This window comes from Penaeus japonicus, unplaced genomic scaffold (assembly GCF_977035675.1).
Source record: "Penaeus japonicus unplaced genomic scaffold, GWHDUDI00000001_assembly GWHDUDI00000020, whole genome shotgun sequence".
NCBI classification, from domain to species: Eukaryota; Metazoa; Arthropoda; class Malacostraca; order Decapoda; family Penaeidae; genus Penaeus; species Penaeus japonicus.
The window spans coordinates 26,191,686-26,211,685 of NW_028234422.1; the positions used below are offsets into that span (position 1 = coordinate 26,191,686).

Below are 20,000 nucleotides of genomic sequence, written 5' to 3' on the forward strand. Positions count from 1 at the left end.
ATTATAATTATTATTGGTATTATTATTATTATTATTATTATTATTATTATTATTATTATTATTATTATTATTATTGTCATTATTATTACTTTATTCTTATTCTTATTCTTATTCTTATTCTTACTACTACTACTACTACTACTATCGCTGTTGCTGTCATCATCATCATCATCATCATCATCATCATCATCATCATCATCATCATCATCATCATCATCATCATCATCATCATCACATCATCATCATCATCATCATCATCATCATCATCATCATCATCATCATCATCATCATCATCATCATCATCATCATCATCATCATCATCATCATCATCACCATCACCATTACCATTACCATTACCATCACTATTACCATTACCATTACCATTATTATTATTATATTGATTATTACTACTACTACTATTATTACTATTACTATTACTATCACTATTACTATTACTATTACTATTACTATTACTATTACTATTATTACTGTTATTATTTTATATGTTTTAGGAATGCAAGAAATTTTGTAAAAGGTGCAATCATTCTATTGGGACTGATTGTTGATTATTGCACAGTTACAGAACTGTGATTGTTAGCATGTGAAATGCACTGTCATCCTATTCAGGTAACCCCTTTTATCTGGCAGAAATATGTTTCACTGAAAACTAAAAAGAGATTCCCATATGATGAATGATTTGTTAAGTTTCCTGACCACTATCTTTATGTGAGAAACTTAAAGTAGAAATGGAAGTAAATTACTATGTATCCCGAATCAACTTTTATTTGTGAACCCATTCTCACCAGTTGACGTCTTATCATGAGGCCATAAAATATCCCTCGACCCGGATGATGTCCTGAGACGTGCATTTTCCCGGGCGGGGCAATTTTGATGTGCTGAAATGTCAGCAGTAGAGCGCTAGATAGTTCTGAAATATAATTATTTTTCATAATTTCTCAGATGCTTTTACTTTAGTTTAGGTGTTTGAGTGTCATAAAATGACATATAACGTTAAAAATAAATGACGTCACAGAAAACTACGTGATATAGATGACATCATGGTAATTTCTGCTTCTTGATTGGTTAGATAAAAAGATATGAGTTGAAAGAATATTGCAAAATCAAAAATAAAATAAAGTAAAAAATCACTAATGCAATAGTACTTCTAATTTGGTGATTACCTGTGATATCATATCATGTCACTTCACAAAGTACATGTACATACTCATATGTACGTGTATGATTATTAATATTGTTCTTGTTTTTGTTTTGGTAAAAAAAAAAGAAAAGTATAAAACATGTTTTTTGATACCCCATTAAGGGATTGCTTCCACTTTCCTTTGGTATTTTCACATAGAAGTGAAGAACATAGACAAAGTTCAATAAAATAAAACTAAAAAGACATTACTGTGACATGTTTTTCGACAAAAATAGCTCCTTTGAACATGGCAATATTTTAAGTGCCTTTACATTGTAGACACATTCATGAAAGCCATAAGAATAGGTAGGGTGAAAAGCGCTCTGAGAGGATCAGTGTGGCCCTACGCAGGGAGAAAACACCCTGGCACAAAGCGTCCCGCGCTTGTTATCATCTCGGTGTATGCGGGAATAGGCAACAATATGTCCCGTCGTGAATGGGTTAAACTAGAAAAAAATGTATATATTCTAACACTGTAATTGAGAAGAAGGGAATAAAGTTGTGTATGTTATAAATCATTTATTTGTTGTACAATTTTAGGCCAGCTGACTGAAAGTACATATTCAAGAATATGAACAGATGGCGGGACAATATCTGGTCGCTAGAGTTAGATTTTCAGTATTACTGTGCTGTTGTCTTTTTGTTTACATGTAATTTTTATTATCAATTAACTTCCACATTTCAACGGGGAATGAATTATAAACAAATAAATTTTAAGAATTGAAATTTATTGATAAATAAATGAATAAACAATAGATAACTTGCTTACTAACATTTCTTCCCTCTTTACCATGAAAGCGTTTAACCATGTGAATTCATATTAGGTTTGTGAATGTATTGCTGTCTTATTATGAGATTTAGAAAATTACTATAAGCCATTTTCTATTCTTAAATTTTACAGATTAATGATGATGAAGTTTGATTTTTCGATGTTATGAATATGAATCTCCATATCAACTTTGTTGCCGGCAGTCTGGTATTCATGCTGAACGGTGTGATATGAAATTTTGTATTGTGGGGGTAAATATACATAAGGAAAAAATTTGCAGATTTGTAAATGTCAGAATAATAGAGTATTGGATGATGAATAGTCAGATAACAAGGGTTACCTGTAATGTGGTTATTTCCTACTGACACAAAAGACCCACTCTCTCTTGGTAGATATGTACATAGGAATGGCTTTATTGCTGTCAAGATCTTATGTATATCATATTTTTTTCAGGATTGCTAAGTTTTATTGGGCAAATTCAGAGCTTATCCAGAAAGCTATTGATACAGGAATGGCTGCACGAGCTGCCTGGGAACGCGTACCCCTAGCGGAGAAGTTTGACATGTGGCTAAAAGTAAGACTTTATTTTTTGTGGTTCTGGTGTTGTGTATGCATATAGCTATGATCTTTCTTGATGCAAAGGTCACAGCTTTTTATTTGTTATATTTTAACATTGTTTTTATTTAGTTTCATGAAAAGGAGGGAAGGCAAAAAAAGTGGGATTTGTTTCATGATGTTCATGAACTAATATAATTCATATACCCTAACATGATAATAGAAGGTGCTCTTTCTTCTGGATTTCTATGGTTCTGATGAACTACATCTTTCTAAAGCTGGCCCATGTTTTTTGTGTTTTCTTGAAAAACAACAGTTGCTTTGTCCAGAATCAAATGCTGCCATGTGTAGCTGATGATATGAACCCTGACTCTGAGCTAGTGCAGTCTGATTATTTCCTGGTGGTTCCAGTGAACATTTTTCTTCTTCTTTTTAGGCAATTATATATTTTCCAAAGATCAATCATGTTTTTTTTTTGTGATTTCTAGTAAAAAAGAAAAATTGTCTTTAATCAGGCTGCAGATCTGATGGCAACCAAGTACCGACAAGACCTCAATGCTACAACGATGTTAGGCCAGAGCAAAACTGTCATCCAGGCTGAAATTGATTCTGCAGCAGAGCTGATTGACTTCCTAAGGTGAGAGTTTGTTTATATTTCTTATCATGAAGGATATTGATATATAAACTTTTAAGCTGTGGCTTTAGGATGTCTAGAGTATTTAATTTCCAAAGGGAATGCCTTTCCATGGCAATATTACAGAGATAAAATGTATAGATGTACAATGTCTCCACATTAAAAATGTAAAGTGTATATGACTAAGAACAGTATTTACAAATATAGTTTGAAGGCAGTCTTTAGACTTCTATATTCTACAAATGAATCTAAATAAGGTTTCCCTTTACACCCTGACAAGTGGATCCTTGCATTTCAGAGAAAATTTGACTAGCATAAAAATATAAACGAAATGACAAACGTGTGAATCATAATGAATAGATTATCTAAACTGGAGAAGTATTTAAAGTATTTTGATATCCTATTTTCATGGGAATTTACATACACTGACAAGATTGAATCATACTTATATTAGTCTGGAGTTGAGTGTCCTGATGTCCATGATCTGTCCCTAATTGTCAGCATAATTGACCTCATTAACTCTTTTCTATTATATCTGCATACATGTCTCTGCTTTGTTCTCTTGTTGTCTATCATAACATGATATATTCAATATATTGTACTTCATTGCCATTTCAGATTTAATGCTCTTTATGGCAAGGAGGGAACAAAATGGCAGCCAAGGAGTCCAGACCCAAGTGTGACAGTAAACAAGCTAAGACTGCGTGGCCTGGAAGGTTTTGTAGCAGCTGTCTCTCCATTCAACTTTACTGCAATTGGAGGCAACTTGGCTTACACCCCTGCAATGATGGTGATTAGTTATTTTTTGGAGTTATTCTTGGGAGTTCAATTCATGTTGTTCTTGCTTAATGGATGATCTATTGAATCTAATAAAGTAGGGTAGGTTTAATTTTTATAGGTGGATATTTCAGATGATAAAACTGAATGACTTGTTCACTCATAAAGGAATGAGGAAATGAAACCATGGTGACCATCTCCCCTCAGGGTAATGCTGTGTTGTGGAAACCATCAGACACAGCTGTCCTAAGTAACTTCACAATCTACAAGATCATGAGAGAAGTGGGTGTTCCTGGCGAGGTTGTGAGCTTCCTGCCTGCCGATGGACCGGTTTTCGGAGACACAATTACCAAATCACCTCACATGGCAGCCATCAACTTCACTGGCTCAGTCCCGTATGTTGTCATTTACACACACATTGGAATGTGGAAGAACATTTTTTTTGTGAACTGATTTGGTCAAGGTGTTTGAGTGATGGATAGTAATGTCAGTTCTTAGGTTTTGTATTTATTATTTTTTTTCAGGAGATTATTAGTAGCAAATCATATGTAATAGTAATAGCTGTTATACAAACAAAATTTCATTCTAATTATACATTTGTTATACCTCAAAACTGCATGGAAGTTACAGCAATATACAATCTATAACTAGCATACTCTCTTTTTAAACAGGACATTCCAGAGATTATGGACGCAAGTTGGCCAGAACTTGACCAATTACATTAGCTTCCCAAGGCTCGTGGGTGAGTGTGGCGGGAAGAACTACCATCTGGTCCATCCCAGTGCAGATGTGACATCAGTGGTTAATGGCACTATCCGCTCAGCCTTCGAATACTGTGGCCAGAAATGCTCTGCTTGCTCTCGTGCCTACATTCCAGAATCCCTTTGGCCTGAGGTAAGATCTTATATATGATCGATTTGTTGTGCCACATTTTTATCTGTTAGATATATATTTTTTTCTTTTTCTTTTCACTTTAGGCTTTCTGTATCTTTTGATATGATTCTTACAAGGGATGGTATAAAGGATGAAAATTATATTTTTGTTGTCATTTTGTTTTAATTGATAATGAGAGTAGTTTTGTCATTACCATGATCAACACACTTGCTATTCTTTATAAAACATTAAAAAATAATAAAAACTTTTGTGTTTCAGGTGAAGGCAGGTCTCGTGGCAGCCCAAAAGGAGCTGAAAGTTGGAGATGTACAGGAATATGATTCGTTTGCCGGAGCTGTTATAGACGACAAAGCATTCAAGCGTATTAGTGGTTATGTTGACCATGCTAAATCATCACCAAACCTCACCATTTTGGCTGGCGGCAAATGTGATGATAGGTAAAGTTGTAAGATGATTTAGCAGTTTGAATTTGCTTGGCTCTTTGTTGAAGCTTTGAAGTTTTTAAGATTTGCTTGCTAGTAAATTACCATTGCAGTGTGGTTTTATGCTGTTGTATAATTGTTGCACTTTATCTCTTTGGATATAGCGTGGGCTATTTTGTGGAGCCGACCATCGTGCAGACAACAGACCCCACAGATCGCATCATGAAGGAGGAGATCTTCGGACCTGTCCTCAGCATCTTTGTATATCCTGATGCACAAGTTGACGAAATGCTTACTGTCGCCAACAAATCTACTCCATTTGCTCTCACGGGAGCCATCTTTGCTCAGGACGAGTAAGTGATTAAGTATATTTGTTTTTTGTTTTTGTTTTTTTGCTTTTACTGGAAACAAGGTTCATAAGTGTAGTGGTCTGTATAGTATGTTGTGAAAAGAAAATTATCTCTTTTTTTTCTTTTGTGTTTCTGAAATATGAAAGGTGATGATTAAACATATGTATTACTTTCAGGGCTTGGCTGGTCAAAGCAACAGAATCGCTGAAGGATTCTGCCGGCAACTTTTACATTAATGACAAGTCAACAGGATCTGTTGTAGCACAGCAACCATTTGGAGGTGCACGCATGTCAGGTGAGTATTTATACTTATAATATATACGTCTGTTAATATCTCAGAATGGCTGTTAGTTAGAAGAGGTATGGGTACAACACTGAAATATGGTAGTGCAAGTATGGCCAGAATGTTGGGGGTTATTTGAATTACGCTTGGGTTGCATAATTATATTTTTCTTGAAAGTAAATGTACTCACTCTTTGTCTGAGTTGCCTTTATGCCTATAAATCAACTTGAATTTAGTCTGACAAAGTTGTATATCATAGAAACATGAAAATGTAATGGGTAAAGTTAAATTTTTATGAGTAGCTTTGTGAAAACCTCTATAATGGGTAAATTTTAACTTTTATGAGTAGCTTTGTGAAATGGGCAAAGTTAAACTTTTGTGAGTGGCTTTGTGAAGACCTCTATTTAGCTTTGTCCTTTTGAAACACATAGTTAACTATCTGAGTACACTGCCATTGTTATCTTTTCCTTTCAGGCACAAATGACAAAGCTGGTGGTCTACAGTATGCCCTGAAGTGGACATCTCCCCAGGCTATTAAGCAGACTATGGTGCCCCTGACAGACATCAAATACCCTTACATGGGTTAGATTTAGTGTATCAAGTTGTAGATGGTGTAAGGTGGATCACTTAATTGTATAGCGTTATATATTATTTTTCTTTCCCCCCTTTTTTTTTTTTTTAGATCATGCAGTGGGAAAATATTTATCTGTATATCAAGGATGTATTGGTAAACAGTATTGGACAAGATAGTTTTGATGTTTATGATCATGTAATCCAGTAATATTTCTCAAGTGTATCAAAGTGGTATAACAGTGCAAACATAGAAACTATTAGGATTTCAGACTATCCAAAATATTTGATATATAGATTTTTAGCAGCATGGTGTATATTAATGGTGTTGTTAAGTATCTGTATATTGCTATTTTCTTTTTTTAAAATCTGACCTAAAGATATTCTACTGACATACATCAAACCTCAGGATGGCCATGTGAAAGTATAAAGTATGATTAATCAAGCCACTTTGTCCATTGCTGTACTGCATGTTAGAATATACCTGGTGTAGTTGGTCATATTAAATATGATTTCTTGGCTAAAAGGAAATAGTAGATATAAATAATTTCATTGCATTATGTTTTTATTTTACATTATTGTACTCTTGCTTGAAATTGTAGGCCAAACAGTAAGTAAGAAAAGGTCCCACCATGACCAGCTCAAATGTGCAACATTTAGCATTCGTGTCTTTGGGACATTAATTACATTCACACACTGAGTGAGTGATATAACTATTAAAAATTTATTTCTTAAAGTTTGATTTGAGGATAGTTGTCCAAATACTACAAAATTTTACTGAAGATACTTGTCTGTTCTTTAGTGGGAAAGATAACCAGCCCATTGTGTTGGAAAGGCCATAGTGACCACCTATGCTATCGTAAACAGCTTAGAAAAAGAACCACTCCTTGATCTTCCATGATACCTTGCCTTACAATGTCCGACTTGTTCCCAATAACTGTGGGGAAATGGTCTTGATAAGTAAAATATACTTGGACTTATTATTTTTCTGTGTGTACGACTCACTTAACAAAGTGCTCTTTCACCTTGTTACTGAACTTGGTTATTATCTGCTTTGTGCAAAAGAAATTATATTGTCAGGAACCACAAGACTGATAAGTTTAAGCATAAAATAAGAACATCAGGAAATGTTTGTGCATTTATATATATTTATAAAAACAGTTGTCTGTCAAGCTTACAACAACAGATAATCAATCATAAACCATAGCCAGTATGTTAAAAGTACTACAAGGTGACATTAAGACACTCATAGAAAGCTGTGGAAAAGCTTGGTGCATTTTGTAAGGATAAATTATATTTATAACTCAATAAATATCAATAACAAATGGATTTACAGTTGATGTGCGAAATCATCTCATTGTCTGTGTATATTCATCATTCTCTGCTGGAGTTTATTATTATATTATTTGACTCAAATAGGCCTAAATGATTGTATGTATATAACCAAGACCGTGCACCAAGAGATGCATGTGCTCTTGCACACACACATACACACACACACGAGTAACATGTGCACATGCAGTGGTACACTCATGCTCACAAGTCACATACACATGTATACTTGTGTATAAACATGAAAAGTGTAGATATATTTACCTGAATCTACACTTATAGGAAGACTTTAATTTTAAGTCACATACACATGTATACTTGTGTATAAACATGAAAAGTGTAGATATATTTACCTGAATCCACACTTATAGGAAGACTTTAATTTTATAACGTTGCAGTTCATCAAATCACAATAATTGCTATGAGTATTATAAAGAAATCAATATTTTTACATGGGAAATTATTGATATAATTGCATCCAGTTTGAAACCATTTTCTTTTATATAAGAGTATGTGATTCATTTATGTGAATAAGCTAAATTGAGAAGAATATCAGTATATGGGGTGAACTTCTAACATCAAATATCACAATAAATCTCTTGGGATTTGATTTTCAGCTGGCAGACAAAGAAACATCATTACACTAGTCATCGATGTATCAAATAATCCAGTGAATTAAGACTTTGTGGGAACATATTTTAATACTTAGTGATTATAACAGGTCATACAGCTCATATGTGTATGTATGTCATCAATGTGATGTATTTAACCTGAGTGTTTGTGGTTCAAGAGACAAATTACCTGAATGTGTTGGTTTTCTTGTAGTAAAGAAAGTGTATATAATTAGCCATCATGATTCTATAGATACTATAGTCAAGTTCAAAATTCATATTTCAAAAGATCTGATGTGATTTGGTTCATTTTTTTTTCTTTTTTTTTCTTTTCTTTTTTTGTTTTACAAAGTAATAATTACTTTGTTTTATTTTTGTAAGTGTGATGGGAATTAGCATTTAAGTGTGGAGTATTTTAATATATTGAATACAGGAAAAAATGTATTCCTATCCTTTTAAATTGAGATAACAACATCACCTCACATTATGTAAATGAAGTAGGAAAGGCAGAAAGTGCAAGGAGAAAAAGTATTTGATGTTGATAAATTTTGTTGAATAGTATGACCTTTACTCATTCTCAGAATCAACATTGCTCTTGAATGTTGTTGTAGTTGTTGCTTGGACTTGGTTAGCATAGAAAAGCCAGGAAAGAAGTAATAGACATTTGGTGATAGCATAATATCAAAGGGTGTGACTCAAGGCAGCTCATAACGCAATCATAGTGACAATGTCTTGACAAAGCAAAGTTGATGAAATGTTGTTTTCATTGTTAATGGTTATATTTAGATGATTTGTTTATTAGAACTTTATTTTTAGAATTGTTATTTGTTTTTGTTCCAAACTACTAGTCTTCTGCAATTCAAGGTTTAGCCACAGGTATGCAAGAGTCTTGACAAATCAATCCAGATTTTTTTTTTCTTTTTCTTCTTCTTTCTTCCTTCTTCCATAAGTTTTCATAACTATCACTTTTACTAGTTTCTAATCAAATGGGGAAATCATTCCCTATGCAGTGAATCCAGCATTGTTTGAAGGTTACTGTATCAGCATTGTGGAGTCAATCTATTGTAGATATTCAGCAGGAGAATGTATAATTCAGTGTATCACTGAGCACAAATTGTTGGGTATTGCTAACTTAGGAGCTTTACTGCCAATTCTTACTACACTGGTTGAGGCACCATCAGATTGGATGATCTGATGTCACAAGGTCTACTACACTTAGCATTTTTGGTAACTAGGTGCTGTTCCTAAATTGTAAACCTTAGACTGATAATAATGAGTTTGGTTGTTAATCAATCATGTGTTTGTATTTTTAGAAGAGAACTTTTGTGGTTACAATTCTTTTCTTTTCAGTTATTATTATAGAAGGTCATTCTAGTTTTCCATTATTCAAAATAAGGTGGGATTAACATATCTCGTGTAGAAAATATTTATATGTTTATTTAGCCGTATCAGTTTTACAGTTGATATATCTCTCTCTCTCTCTCTCTCTCTCTCTCTCTCTCTCTCTCTCTCTCTCTCTCTCTCTCTCTCTCTCTCTCTCTCTCTCTCTCTCTCTCTCTTCTCCTCTCTCTCTCTCTCTCTCTCTCTCTCTCTCTCTCTCTCTCTCTCTCTCTTCTCTCTCTCTCTCTCTCTCTCTCTCTCTCTCTCTCTCTCTCTCTCTCTCTCTCTCTCTCTCTCTCTCTCTCTCTCTAGCTCTCTCTCTCTCTCTCTCTCTCTCTCTCGCTCTCTCTCTCGCTCTCTCTCTTTCTCTTTCTCTCTCTCTCGTTCTCTTTTTCGCTCATTCTGGTTTTATATTACATATGAACATGAATTGTGATAGGCAGCCTAGCCATCTGTTACAGGCAAAAAAGCTTCATAGTTCCACTTTTAAGAATACTTGCAAAGGTAAATTTATTTACCATGATTCCATTATCATTAAGTCATTAAGGTAATAATATTTAAAACATTGGGAAAAGAATTATATGAATAAAGAGAGCACAAGAATGGCACTTTCCTGTGTGTAGATCTGCATTTAGTAAGCATATAATCCTAAGTACTGTAGAGATGTTTGAAAAGTATGGTTATACTGTAAGTGTTGGTAGAATATCTGTTTAGACAGAAGATTGTATCAACCTTAAAACGAAGAGAAAGAATAGACTATTGTGAATTGTGTATTCTTAAATATCCTTCATATTTCTGTAGCTGTGAAATGAAGATTGAAAAACAACATATGGCGTATGACAAAATGAAACCAATACTGCATTATATAAGAGTATTGTGAAGTTTTAAAAATATAATAAGGCACAGAAATCTTTTCACCTATATTAGTCTTGAACATTTCTTAATGCTACTGAAGCTGCATGTTCAAATATGTGCATACACTTTGCTGACAGATGTGCAGTGCTCATCACTGCATAAATTTTAAGTGTCTGTCTACAGAAAATTTTATGCAATAGACTTAAAGGAGGAAATGATATTTAGTCAATTTGGATTGTTTGCATGACACTGGCACTGTCAGCTATGCTTGAAATATTCGGGAATCATCAATAAGCATGCTAATTCTGCTGTCCTTTTGCAGCTCCTGAACAACTGTGCCAAATTTAGTCTATTTTGCTGTCAAGTGTTTATAATTATATTTCTGTTAACTACTACTTCACCTGAGAAATTTTATTTGGTTGAAATCCAGTTTTCACCACTTGGAGAAAGCAAGGGTGGGAGGGGTCATGATGTGACACAGCCACAGTACATTTGACACAGCCACACCATTGTACAGACCCCTCTTTGCCTTCATATCTATATGCTTCCATCCTCTCTGTAGAACATTACCTGCCTTCCCACCATATATCTTACTTCATCCCCCAGACTCCCTTTGATAAATAGTGGCCTAAATACTTCAAACATTTAACATCTTCCAAAACCTGCTCATTTAGCCTCACATAAGCATTCCCCAAACTTTGTTTCCTATACACCTCATAACTAATCACAATTACTCAGAACTTGTCTCTCACGTAGTGTCATCTGCAAAGAGAAACCAGTTTACCTCCCAGGCCTGCTTGGCACCATCTATAGGCTAACCCTCCTCAGAAAACTCTTTTATTTACCTCCCTCACTTTTTGTATCATATGAATATTTGATACCCAAGGAGACATCACACTAGAATGTTGAAGTTCTGCATTAACTTTAGACTGATCACTCCTAACTTGCTCTACTGTTCTTACAGAAGCTATTTACTGCTCTCAAAAGACTACCACCTCCTCCATATACTCACCATTATCTTTATGGTTTCTCTGTTCACTGTATTATATGCTTTATCCAAATCTGAATACAGAACACATCTTTCCCATTGACAATTGCTTTTTCATACCAGTCTCACAATAAACACTGAATTCACAAAGCCTTTCTCACTTCTGAGCCTACACTGCTCATCCATTAAGATACTTTTAGTTCCCTCAATTTTTCTCTTCTAGCTCTTTGAGTATCATGTGCATCTGTTGATGGATCTACTTTTCCATGTTTCTCAATCTTGACATGTGAATTAAGTAATTTCCATTTGAATATTTAGTCCATTCTTTGACGTTCAAGCACATCACTTTATGTCTGACTTGTTCATTTCTCTTCAAATTTCCAATTAATGTGGTTACCCAATCTGACTTCACTTCCTACAAGCCACTCAATGCAGGGCATTTATTTGCCTAATTCTACAAATGTGTAGCTGAGAGATTACTCTTGGTGCAAGGCCACGCTGAACTCTGAGCGATTTTCATCCACCCTATTTCAAGGGGTGACAGAAAAGTATTGATTTTTTTTTCCGATGAAGTCAAGAAAAATATTTATATACAAACTGCTATGTGTACATATAACATATGTACAATGTGTATATACAGTGAAACTTTATACCATGACCGGACTGGAATACACTAGCTCCTGTGCTAAGGTTATTTCAAAGTTGCTACCATGAGACAAAAATTAGAAATATGTGGAATGTGGTTATTTTCCCCTTGTCTCTGATTCTGAACAGGTTAATTATTTTTTTACAATAAAAGCATCAATAAAGAGTATGGGTTGACTGCAGAAGACTTTATTAATTATGGTTCTTTTAAATTCAAAGGTCAGATACTTTCTATATATATAATATTTTGGTACTTGCCAACACAAGGGGTACGTAAATTGCTGACTTTCCTTTTTTTCCACAATACTTTTCCTTAGTAACAATGCACTGAGCCCTATTTTTTCAGTGAAACAATATTTTGAATAAACTTTGAAATAAAAATAGTAGACCATAATCTAACAGTTTAAGCACTAACTTAAAGGAATCATTAACATAAAAACATTGTATATATTTTGACTTATGATTTTCTTCTACACTGAGATATATTGTTATAATTTAAATGTATTACATGAGATTTCCCTGTATTATGTGATGGATAGAATATTATCATAATAATGCATCATAAAAGAACATGTAAGTTATAGATCACCATCAGTGTCTATCCTGTACACTAAAATGATGATGTAATGAGATGATTCTGTAGATAATTAATGAGATGGCAATGAAATTAATAATGAAAAATTATATTGTCATTTTTTTCATTTGTTTTCTGAAGTAAATTCTTAAATGCTAGCTGTAAATATGCTATAAATCCCTGAGTTCTGGAAAAATAGGTATCTTAGACAACTTTTGGACAAATGTTAATCAGGGTACTGAAAGGCAATTAACTATAAATAGTTATTATCTATATTATCGATCTACAACGTCATTATTTGTAAAAATTAATTTTAAATTTCTAACCATACAACAAAATCATCATAAACGACAGATAAGAAACAAAAACAATATAAAATTTGTTATATTTAATCATAATTTATTATACATAATATATACACATATATAATCTTTGAAAGTTTTCCCCTGCAAAAGTAGTATAAACAATACTCCAGTATTGGATGCAGCTAATGATTACTGCCTCAGTTTATAAATTTATGAATAAAATTTTTTTAAAAAAGGAATATATAATACACTTATCATTTTATGTTCCTTTGTTTCCAACATTTTAACAGCAAAAGTTTTAAATTATTTTGGGTAATTCTAATATCCTTTCACAAACACCTTTAGTACTTACTAGATTTTCTGTATCTAATATATCTATATTATAATTTGTGAGGATATGTTTTCAGCAAATCATTAAGTATACCATGACAAATATCATATACATATTTAAAAAATATGAGTTTCTCTATTATAAACTAATTTTATGTTAATGTCTGTGGAATAAAAAAAGGCTATAAGGTTGGTCTCCAGGCAGTAGTTATAGTAGGTCTGTTTGCTGTTGTACTGGGAATTAAGAGACAAGATAACGGATTTCCTGTGAAATATCTACATTTGATTAATATTGCTTGTGACAAAAGATTATTTTAAGACTGATGTAGGACAAATTTCTAACATTTCTATCTTTTAATTGAGTTAAACTTTATCATGGATCACTTTCCTAAGAAGATATTTCCCGCTAAAGACCAACCAAACTGACCCACAGCTACAATAAGATCTTTGTTTATTAAATTGTCTTTGAGCACTATCTAATCATGATTTTAAGGGGGACAATATTCATTAAAAATTTCCAGTTGTTTTGTTTATATCAAGTGAAAAACACCTATTTCCTTGCGAAATTGGGGATTGGTATTGGTACACCTTCACGTGCCTCAAAGAAGGTGTAGGATAAAGTCAATGTGTCAACGCCTTCCATTTTGGGGTCGTCCGCAAACTCTGGGTCTATGTAGAAGAAGACAGGCATGTGTACCTGAAAAGCAAAAATAACATTTTTTTTTTTTTTTTTTAGAGTATGAGCATTTTGAATCAGGCAAATTCACTCTTTTTAGCTCAAATCACTTTCAGGTAAGGAAGCAGGCATACTTCTTGAAAGGGGAAAGACTATTCCGGAAAAGAAGTAGAAATAGTAATGAAGAAGCAGTTGCCTCATTAATTTGCATTTAGGACTACCACAAAGTACTTGTGAGCTGAAGTTCCCTGGCTGAAGAAAGTCGTTAGGCACACAATGATGACTGAAGAAGTATTGAGTGATTTAGTAGCCATTTTTCAATGGAGGGAAAAGGACTTAAACATGCATGTGACAGCCAGATCATTATAAAGCAAAATGCATTGGATTTGACTTTGTTGAGGTGTAAAACAGCTTCAGAGGCTTCCTAAATGAATGAGAAATATTTCAAACATGGATGGAATAGTCTTCTGGAAAGTTGCAGGACTTGCCATAAGGGAGTGTTCATGGCAGCTAAAAATTGGCAGATTTAGCCAATTTTAAGGTATGCAGTGTCCAGGACAATTAAGTGTGTATTTACTCCTAAATATTCAATCAAATCATAAATATTGAAAGAAGTGCAGGCTAGAGAAACTGAAAATGAGCATGTCTTATCACTTTGATTAAATTTCATATAATAATTTATACAATCTCTGGAAAAATTCCTTAAATCTTGATTACTACCGTGTATCTGAAGAAGAATAATTATTTTTGTCAAAATCATAAAATTAATAATTTTATTACTGTACAGAAAATACACATTTCTGTGGAATATTCTTCTGACTCTATATAGCAGCCAAAGGGTTGAGGTATCAAATTAGGATAGAAAAAAATTATACAATCATAAATGCAGTTGACAGCCATGCAAGGTTTGAGACCAAGGTATCAATTAAGCTTGGGCGGCATAGGAAAATTATGTTTCTAAAGTAGTTATTGACATATAAATGGATTGGGTTGGAAGTGGAGTGAATTTATGGACAGAATTTATGGACAGAAGAAAGGTTTGTGTGTGTGGGGGGGGGGGGATTTCAGAGCCCACTAATAACTGGGAGATGGGCAGATTAAGTGGTTAAAGGGAAAGCTCAAAATCAAAACCTGCAATTTAGAGGGATAAAGTAGTAGGAAGGAAACTTGGCTAATATGCCCTTTTGCCAGACCTGGTCAAAGACTTTGGAGATTTCTAGGGCAATGACATATGATTCTCTGTAGTCCCTGAATGAGGTTGACAACTTATGTGTGAGATATGGCATGTTTTAGCAAGAATAAAAAGGTTGATCTCTTAATGATTGTGGATCAAAACACTGAACAATACTACACTTATGTGTAATGTATATCCTTAGTTGTAGATGTGTGTTTATTTATCTATTTGTTTTTTCAGTAAAAATCAATGTTTGTGCCAAATCAATACCAACTCAAAATGCACATTTAAATAAAAGCCTTGCTGGCCATAGGGGTGTCACAAACTCAACCACACATCTAATTCCAGAGTTACATAAAGCTAGTGAAACCAGAGCTTAACCCACACAGGACGGGTGGTACAGCATGTGTACCGCGCATTCAAAAGCCCAGTTGCCGGGCGCGGGCAATTGTTCCCAGTGCCATAGCCATTCAATTGAAAAAGGCGAAATTCGAACGCGCCCCGGCATTTGACATTCAAATCGCACACCCCCCCCGTCGGGAATGGGTTAAGAGTCTCAAACACGAATTTTAGTGGAAGATAAAGCAGTAAGTCAAGAACTGGAATGATTGGACTAATCACCTTCTTTAGGCATGAGTTATACACATTATACTTCTAAGAAAAGGATAAGAACTATGGTAAGGATGAGACAAGAAAAATACAGACTACTAAAACTCAGTTGATTAGCTATGGATATAAATAAGTGACTCATCTTCATAGAGACTGAGAGGATATATTTCAGGCAATACTTCAAAGTATGTGAAAAATGTGAACATTTTCTAATGATACTGCTGGTTATTCTAGACAATCATCTTTATAATATAATATATCAAATATATATCCCATAATGCCATCACTAAAGAATCTAGCTAATGTTAAAAGTTAAAAGAAAAATACAGGATGACAGATTTCAGCAATAACCAAGTAGACTGCATAATAAATAAGACATTTTGATGAACAGTTTTAGTTACATTTGCAGTGACTTCTTCACAACATAGATAGCTATAATGAGATCTATGTGCCATTATCAAACCTAGCTGTAAGTTCCAATTCACTAACCTCTTCATGGGGGTTGAGTAACTGCTCTTCAAAGCAGAAGCATTGTATCTTATTGAAGTAAAGACCGGCATCGAAAGGGATAACGTTGTAAGTAGAGACACCTATGACTGGACGATTTGTTGGATTTTTTGCAGTGTAGAAAGCTAAAGCTGTTTCACCCGGAGCAACCTGTTGTCGGAAAGAAAGAGTAAACAAACTGTTATTACTTTTAAATAAAAGTAATTTTTATCTTGTGGTCTCCCATGAGGTGCTACTTGTTTAATAGTTTTAAGTATAAGAAATGTTCTTGACGTAAAATTGATTACCTTTATTTCACTCTGTTGTGGTTTAAAATTCCATGTCATGGAAGCTGCTGTGTCTGCATTGAAACGAATTCTTAGGATGCGATCTTCTCTCTTTTCCATGGATTCGACCTTTTCAGCATCGTGACCCTGTTGTGTAGTCCCTCCATAGCTGTATGCCTGTAAATGGAAATTTTCAAAAGTCCTGTATGAAAACCTCTAATAATATATAGCAGTTCTTATGGAAAGAAACTACCATGAACAAAAGTCTTCATTTAGTTAACAATTCTCTATCACTTTCCAAGGAGAAGCAATCTCCTTTATAATATATCTCATGCCAAGAGCCAAAAATTTTCAATAAATGGCAGACATACACTACAGCTTGGCTATTTTCTTTTTATTTATCAGTACTGGTCAAATACTGTAACATAACTTAATGTAGACAGATGTAGATTGACTTTAATTTATGGAAAGATCAAGTATCTTTAGAGACAATAAAATGATATCATAACCCTTCTTCTGATAAAGTTACTGTCAAGGTTCCAAACAGAGATAAAAGGTAGTATGTAATTCTTCTCACTGATACTGCAATGACAATGAAACCAGAAAGATGCTTAACTGAATAATTTTCAATTTAACCCATCCCCGACGGGGGAATTCTAGCCTTGAATGTCCAAATGCCGGGGCTTTCGAATTATTAGGCCTAAATCAATTGAATGGCTGGCACAATACTGTGCCGCCCGGCCACTGGGCTTTTGAATGCGCGATACACATGCTGTACCACCCGTCCTGTGTGGGTTAAGCAATAGCCTGAAAGATCATTCCTGTTTGATACAACATGCAGAATGAAAGGGTATAATTATGGGTAGACTTGTAGTAATCAAAGATCAGTATCAACATTCTAGGTGCTATTACCTGGTGAAACTATTCAAGAGCTGCAACTTGAGCTATTACAATAAACTGACTCATACAATATCCATAATTACATATCATTCATTGTATCAATATAGCTATAAGCAGAGACTTGGATTTGTTAACCCTTTCATGACAGGTGTCGTGAAAAGTGTGTAATGCTGAGTGTTAATACGTATGTGACACGGCATTGGGATGTGCTCACAGTTGCAGCGTGCACAAAATTATAAAGTATTATGGCTATACTGGTACTAGAATCCAAGCTACAAGGTTCCAAAGGTAGCTTAATCCCTTGCTTAGGGACCAATTTATGGAAAAATGCCATTTTGGGTTGTCTGCACTGCCAGAAGGCCAGAGAGTACATTTTCCCCATCCCTCTAATACTCCATATAGCCCCTGGTACTGCCATACCATATCATATACCATTTCATAACTTTTAACAGTCACTGCCATTATGAAAAAAAGAGAATCCTGTCACCTATACATATAATGTCAACAAAGAGTGATTATATAATCAACACCTACCCTTCAAACTTATAAACCACATAATTAGAATCCAATTCAGAATCCGGTAACTAACCTGACAAAATATTCTGTAGAGTGGAACAGCAGCATAACTTAGCCCAAGAGCTAGCACTCCTATGGCCGCAATATAGTATAAAGTCGATTTTGTACCCTGGCTCATAGGCTTACTGCCAAATCCATTATTGAAGGCCTTCTGGCTTTGATGAATCCCCCTCGTTAAGTGCGCTTGAGTGAAAAATACTTTAGGGGATAACAAAGTCACAGGCTGACTCCCGTGCGAGATGAATACCCTAAGGTGAGTCGTCGGGGTATTATATGGATGCCACAGCTGAGTCCGGCACAGAACACTGGCCTTATCTATGTTCACTCTGTTCTTCAAGTGCAAAGAACGCCACAGAGAATACGATATCCCATTAGCCTTCGTGTCTCTACACAAAAATCCAGCTATTCGGCAGAATCTGAACATGTCGAGGGGGCTACGTAAGAGAGAGGAGATATCATTGGGTTACCTAATGTTTACAAACGGGAGCCGTTCGCGTAGTGGACTGGACGGGGTAGACGGAAACATTTTGCTCTTGATTATTTGCTTTCTATTGCGAAAGACGAGGATTACATGATCTTCGTGGCGTTTTTCTTTTTTTGTTGGTCTGTAGACTTGTTGCTTTTCTTTTCTAGGGTGTTGTTTTGTTTATTTTTTCGTGAATATGTTACATGCGCCCATTGATCCTTATAAGAACGACATTCATTTGTTTGCCCTATGCTTTTGGCAGAATGTCGTGTCTTCTTTCTGGAATAAAAGTAAAATTGTATAATTACTTCGGTAAGAACCCATTAAAAGACTTCAGATGATTATGCGCTAATATATTCATGGCTATATATGTAAATATTCGATGATTTCCACATGCATTTCCGCTGAACGATGGGTTTGTTTACATGCATAAATGCTTGGAAAAAATCCCGTAATGGAACCCGAATCTTTCCTTTCGTGAGTTTGGAGCCTTCAAACCTCCAAAAGTCAGAAGAAAATAGAATTAGATACTCCTACAGAATACGTTTCAGCGACCTATTACCGACGTGGCGAAATAATAAGCTGCAGCCGAGGAAGGGAAATTGGCCAAAACGAAAGATACTATGTCTAACACCGACTGCAAAAAGCAAAAGACAGTAAGTGTTGAATCTTTTCATACGGCAATTTGGCTATGAACATGCATGAACAAACAGACTCGAGCCATTGTTAATACACCACGCCCACCCGAGTTCGTGAACCTGGGCATTGGCCTCTTGCGGTATCCTGTGGTACTGCGGGGATCAGAAAACCCGCAAACATTTTTAGATTCATCTAATTTATAGCCCAATTCATTTGTGCATTTGCGAGGAATACGTTACAGAAGCTAAATATCAGAATTCTATTGTGTCTTATTTCCAAGTACCTTACACTATGGCTAGATTTAATTTATGTACCTAAGGTATGGCTACATCTAGTTTTATAATATACCTAATTAGATATATTGGTTGATACCAGGGATAGGGTCAACTATAAGTGTCCTAATATAAATACAGTAATTTTATTTTGACTGAATGCATATACAGATACAAATAACCTAGCTTCATAGTCTACAAGCACAAACGCAAATACAAGTATGAAGCTTTAGATACAAATTATATACAAATATGAATGGTACCATAATTTCAAATATGAACCTCTAAATACAAATAAGATAAAGAATACAATTGGTACTGTATTTTCAAATTTGAAACTTTAATTACAAAGAGATACAAATGGTTGGTGCCATATTCTGAAATGCTTTCATCCCAATTCAATAAAAATAAATCCCTAATAATTATTTGGCCTCTCCTAGCGC

The 20,000-nt window shown here is 34.5% G+C and overlaps 3 protein-coding genes across 5 annotated transcripts in view; 2 read left to right on the forward strand and 1 right to left on the reverse strand.

Moving 5' to 3' along the window:
• The window catches only part of P5CDh1 (delta-1-Pyrroline-5-carboxylate dehydrogenase 1), a 19,847-nt gene extending 9,306 nt beyond the window's left edge, over window positions 1-10,541 (forward strand). Inside the window, exons 4-12 of the mRNA XM_043035250.2 lie at window positions 2,421-2,541; window positions 3,038-3,159; window positions 3,775-3,946; window positions 4,141-4,328; window positions 4,605-4,827; window positions 5,086-5,264; window positions 5,414-5,602; window positions 5,776-5,894; window positions 6,357-10,541. Of these exons, the coding sequence (XP_042891184.2) occupies window positions 2,421-2,541; window positions 3,038-3,159; window positions 3,775-3,946; window positions 4,141-4,328; window positions 4,605-4,827; window positions 5,086-5,264; window positions 5,414-5,602; window positions 5,776-5,894; window positions 6,357-6,469 (1,426 nt within the window). The 3' untranslated portion in view covers window positions 6,470-10,541. The remainder of the gene's footprint in view (window positions 1-2,420; window positions 2,542-3,037; window positions 3,160-3,774; window positions 3,947-4,140; window positions 4,329-4,604; window positions 4,828-5,085; window positions 5,265-5,413; window positions 5,603-5,775; window positions 5,895-6,356) is intronic.
• Window positions 10,542-13,210: 2,669 nt separating this feature from the next.
• Window positions 13,211-20,000, reverse strand: part of Cox11 (Cytochrome c oxidase copper chaperone COX11) — a 14,554-nt gene continuing 7,764 nt past the window's right edge. The window contains exons 2-5 of the mRNA XM_086548229.1: window positions 18,194-18,925; window positions 16,726-16,881; window positions 16,421-16,588; window positions 13,211-14,169 (exon numbers count right to left, since the gene is read on the reverse strand). Coding sequence (XP_086404355.1) covers window positions 14,023-14,169; window positions 16,421-16,588; window positions 16,726-16,881; window positions 18,194-18,604 — 882 coding nt within the window. The 5' untranslated portion in view covers window positions 18,605-18,925 and the 3' untranslated portion in view covers window positions 13,211-14,022. The remainder of the gene's footprint in view (window positions 14,170-16,420; window positions 16,589-16,725; window positions 16,882-18,193; window positions 18,926-20,000) is intronic.
• The window catches only part of Papss (3'-phosphoadenosine 5'-phosphosulfate synthase), a 46,502-nt gene continuing 45,570 nt past the window's right edge, over window positions 19,069-20,000 (forward strand). Inside the window, exon 1 of one of the 3 annotated variants that reach the window (XM_086548226.1) lies at window positions 19,069-19,302. In XM_086548226.1, coding sequence (XP_086404352.1) covers window positions 19,270-19,302 — 33 coding nt within the window. In that variant the 5' untranslated portion in view covers window positions 19,069-19,269. The remainder of the gene's footprint in view (window positions 19,303-20,000) is intronic. The other 2 variants (XM_086548227.1, XM_086548228.1) reach the window with 2 other exon arrangements.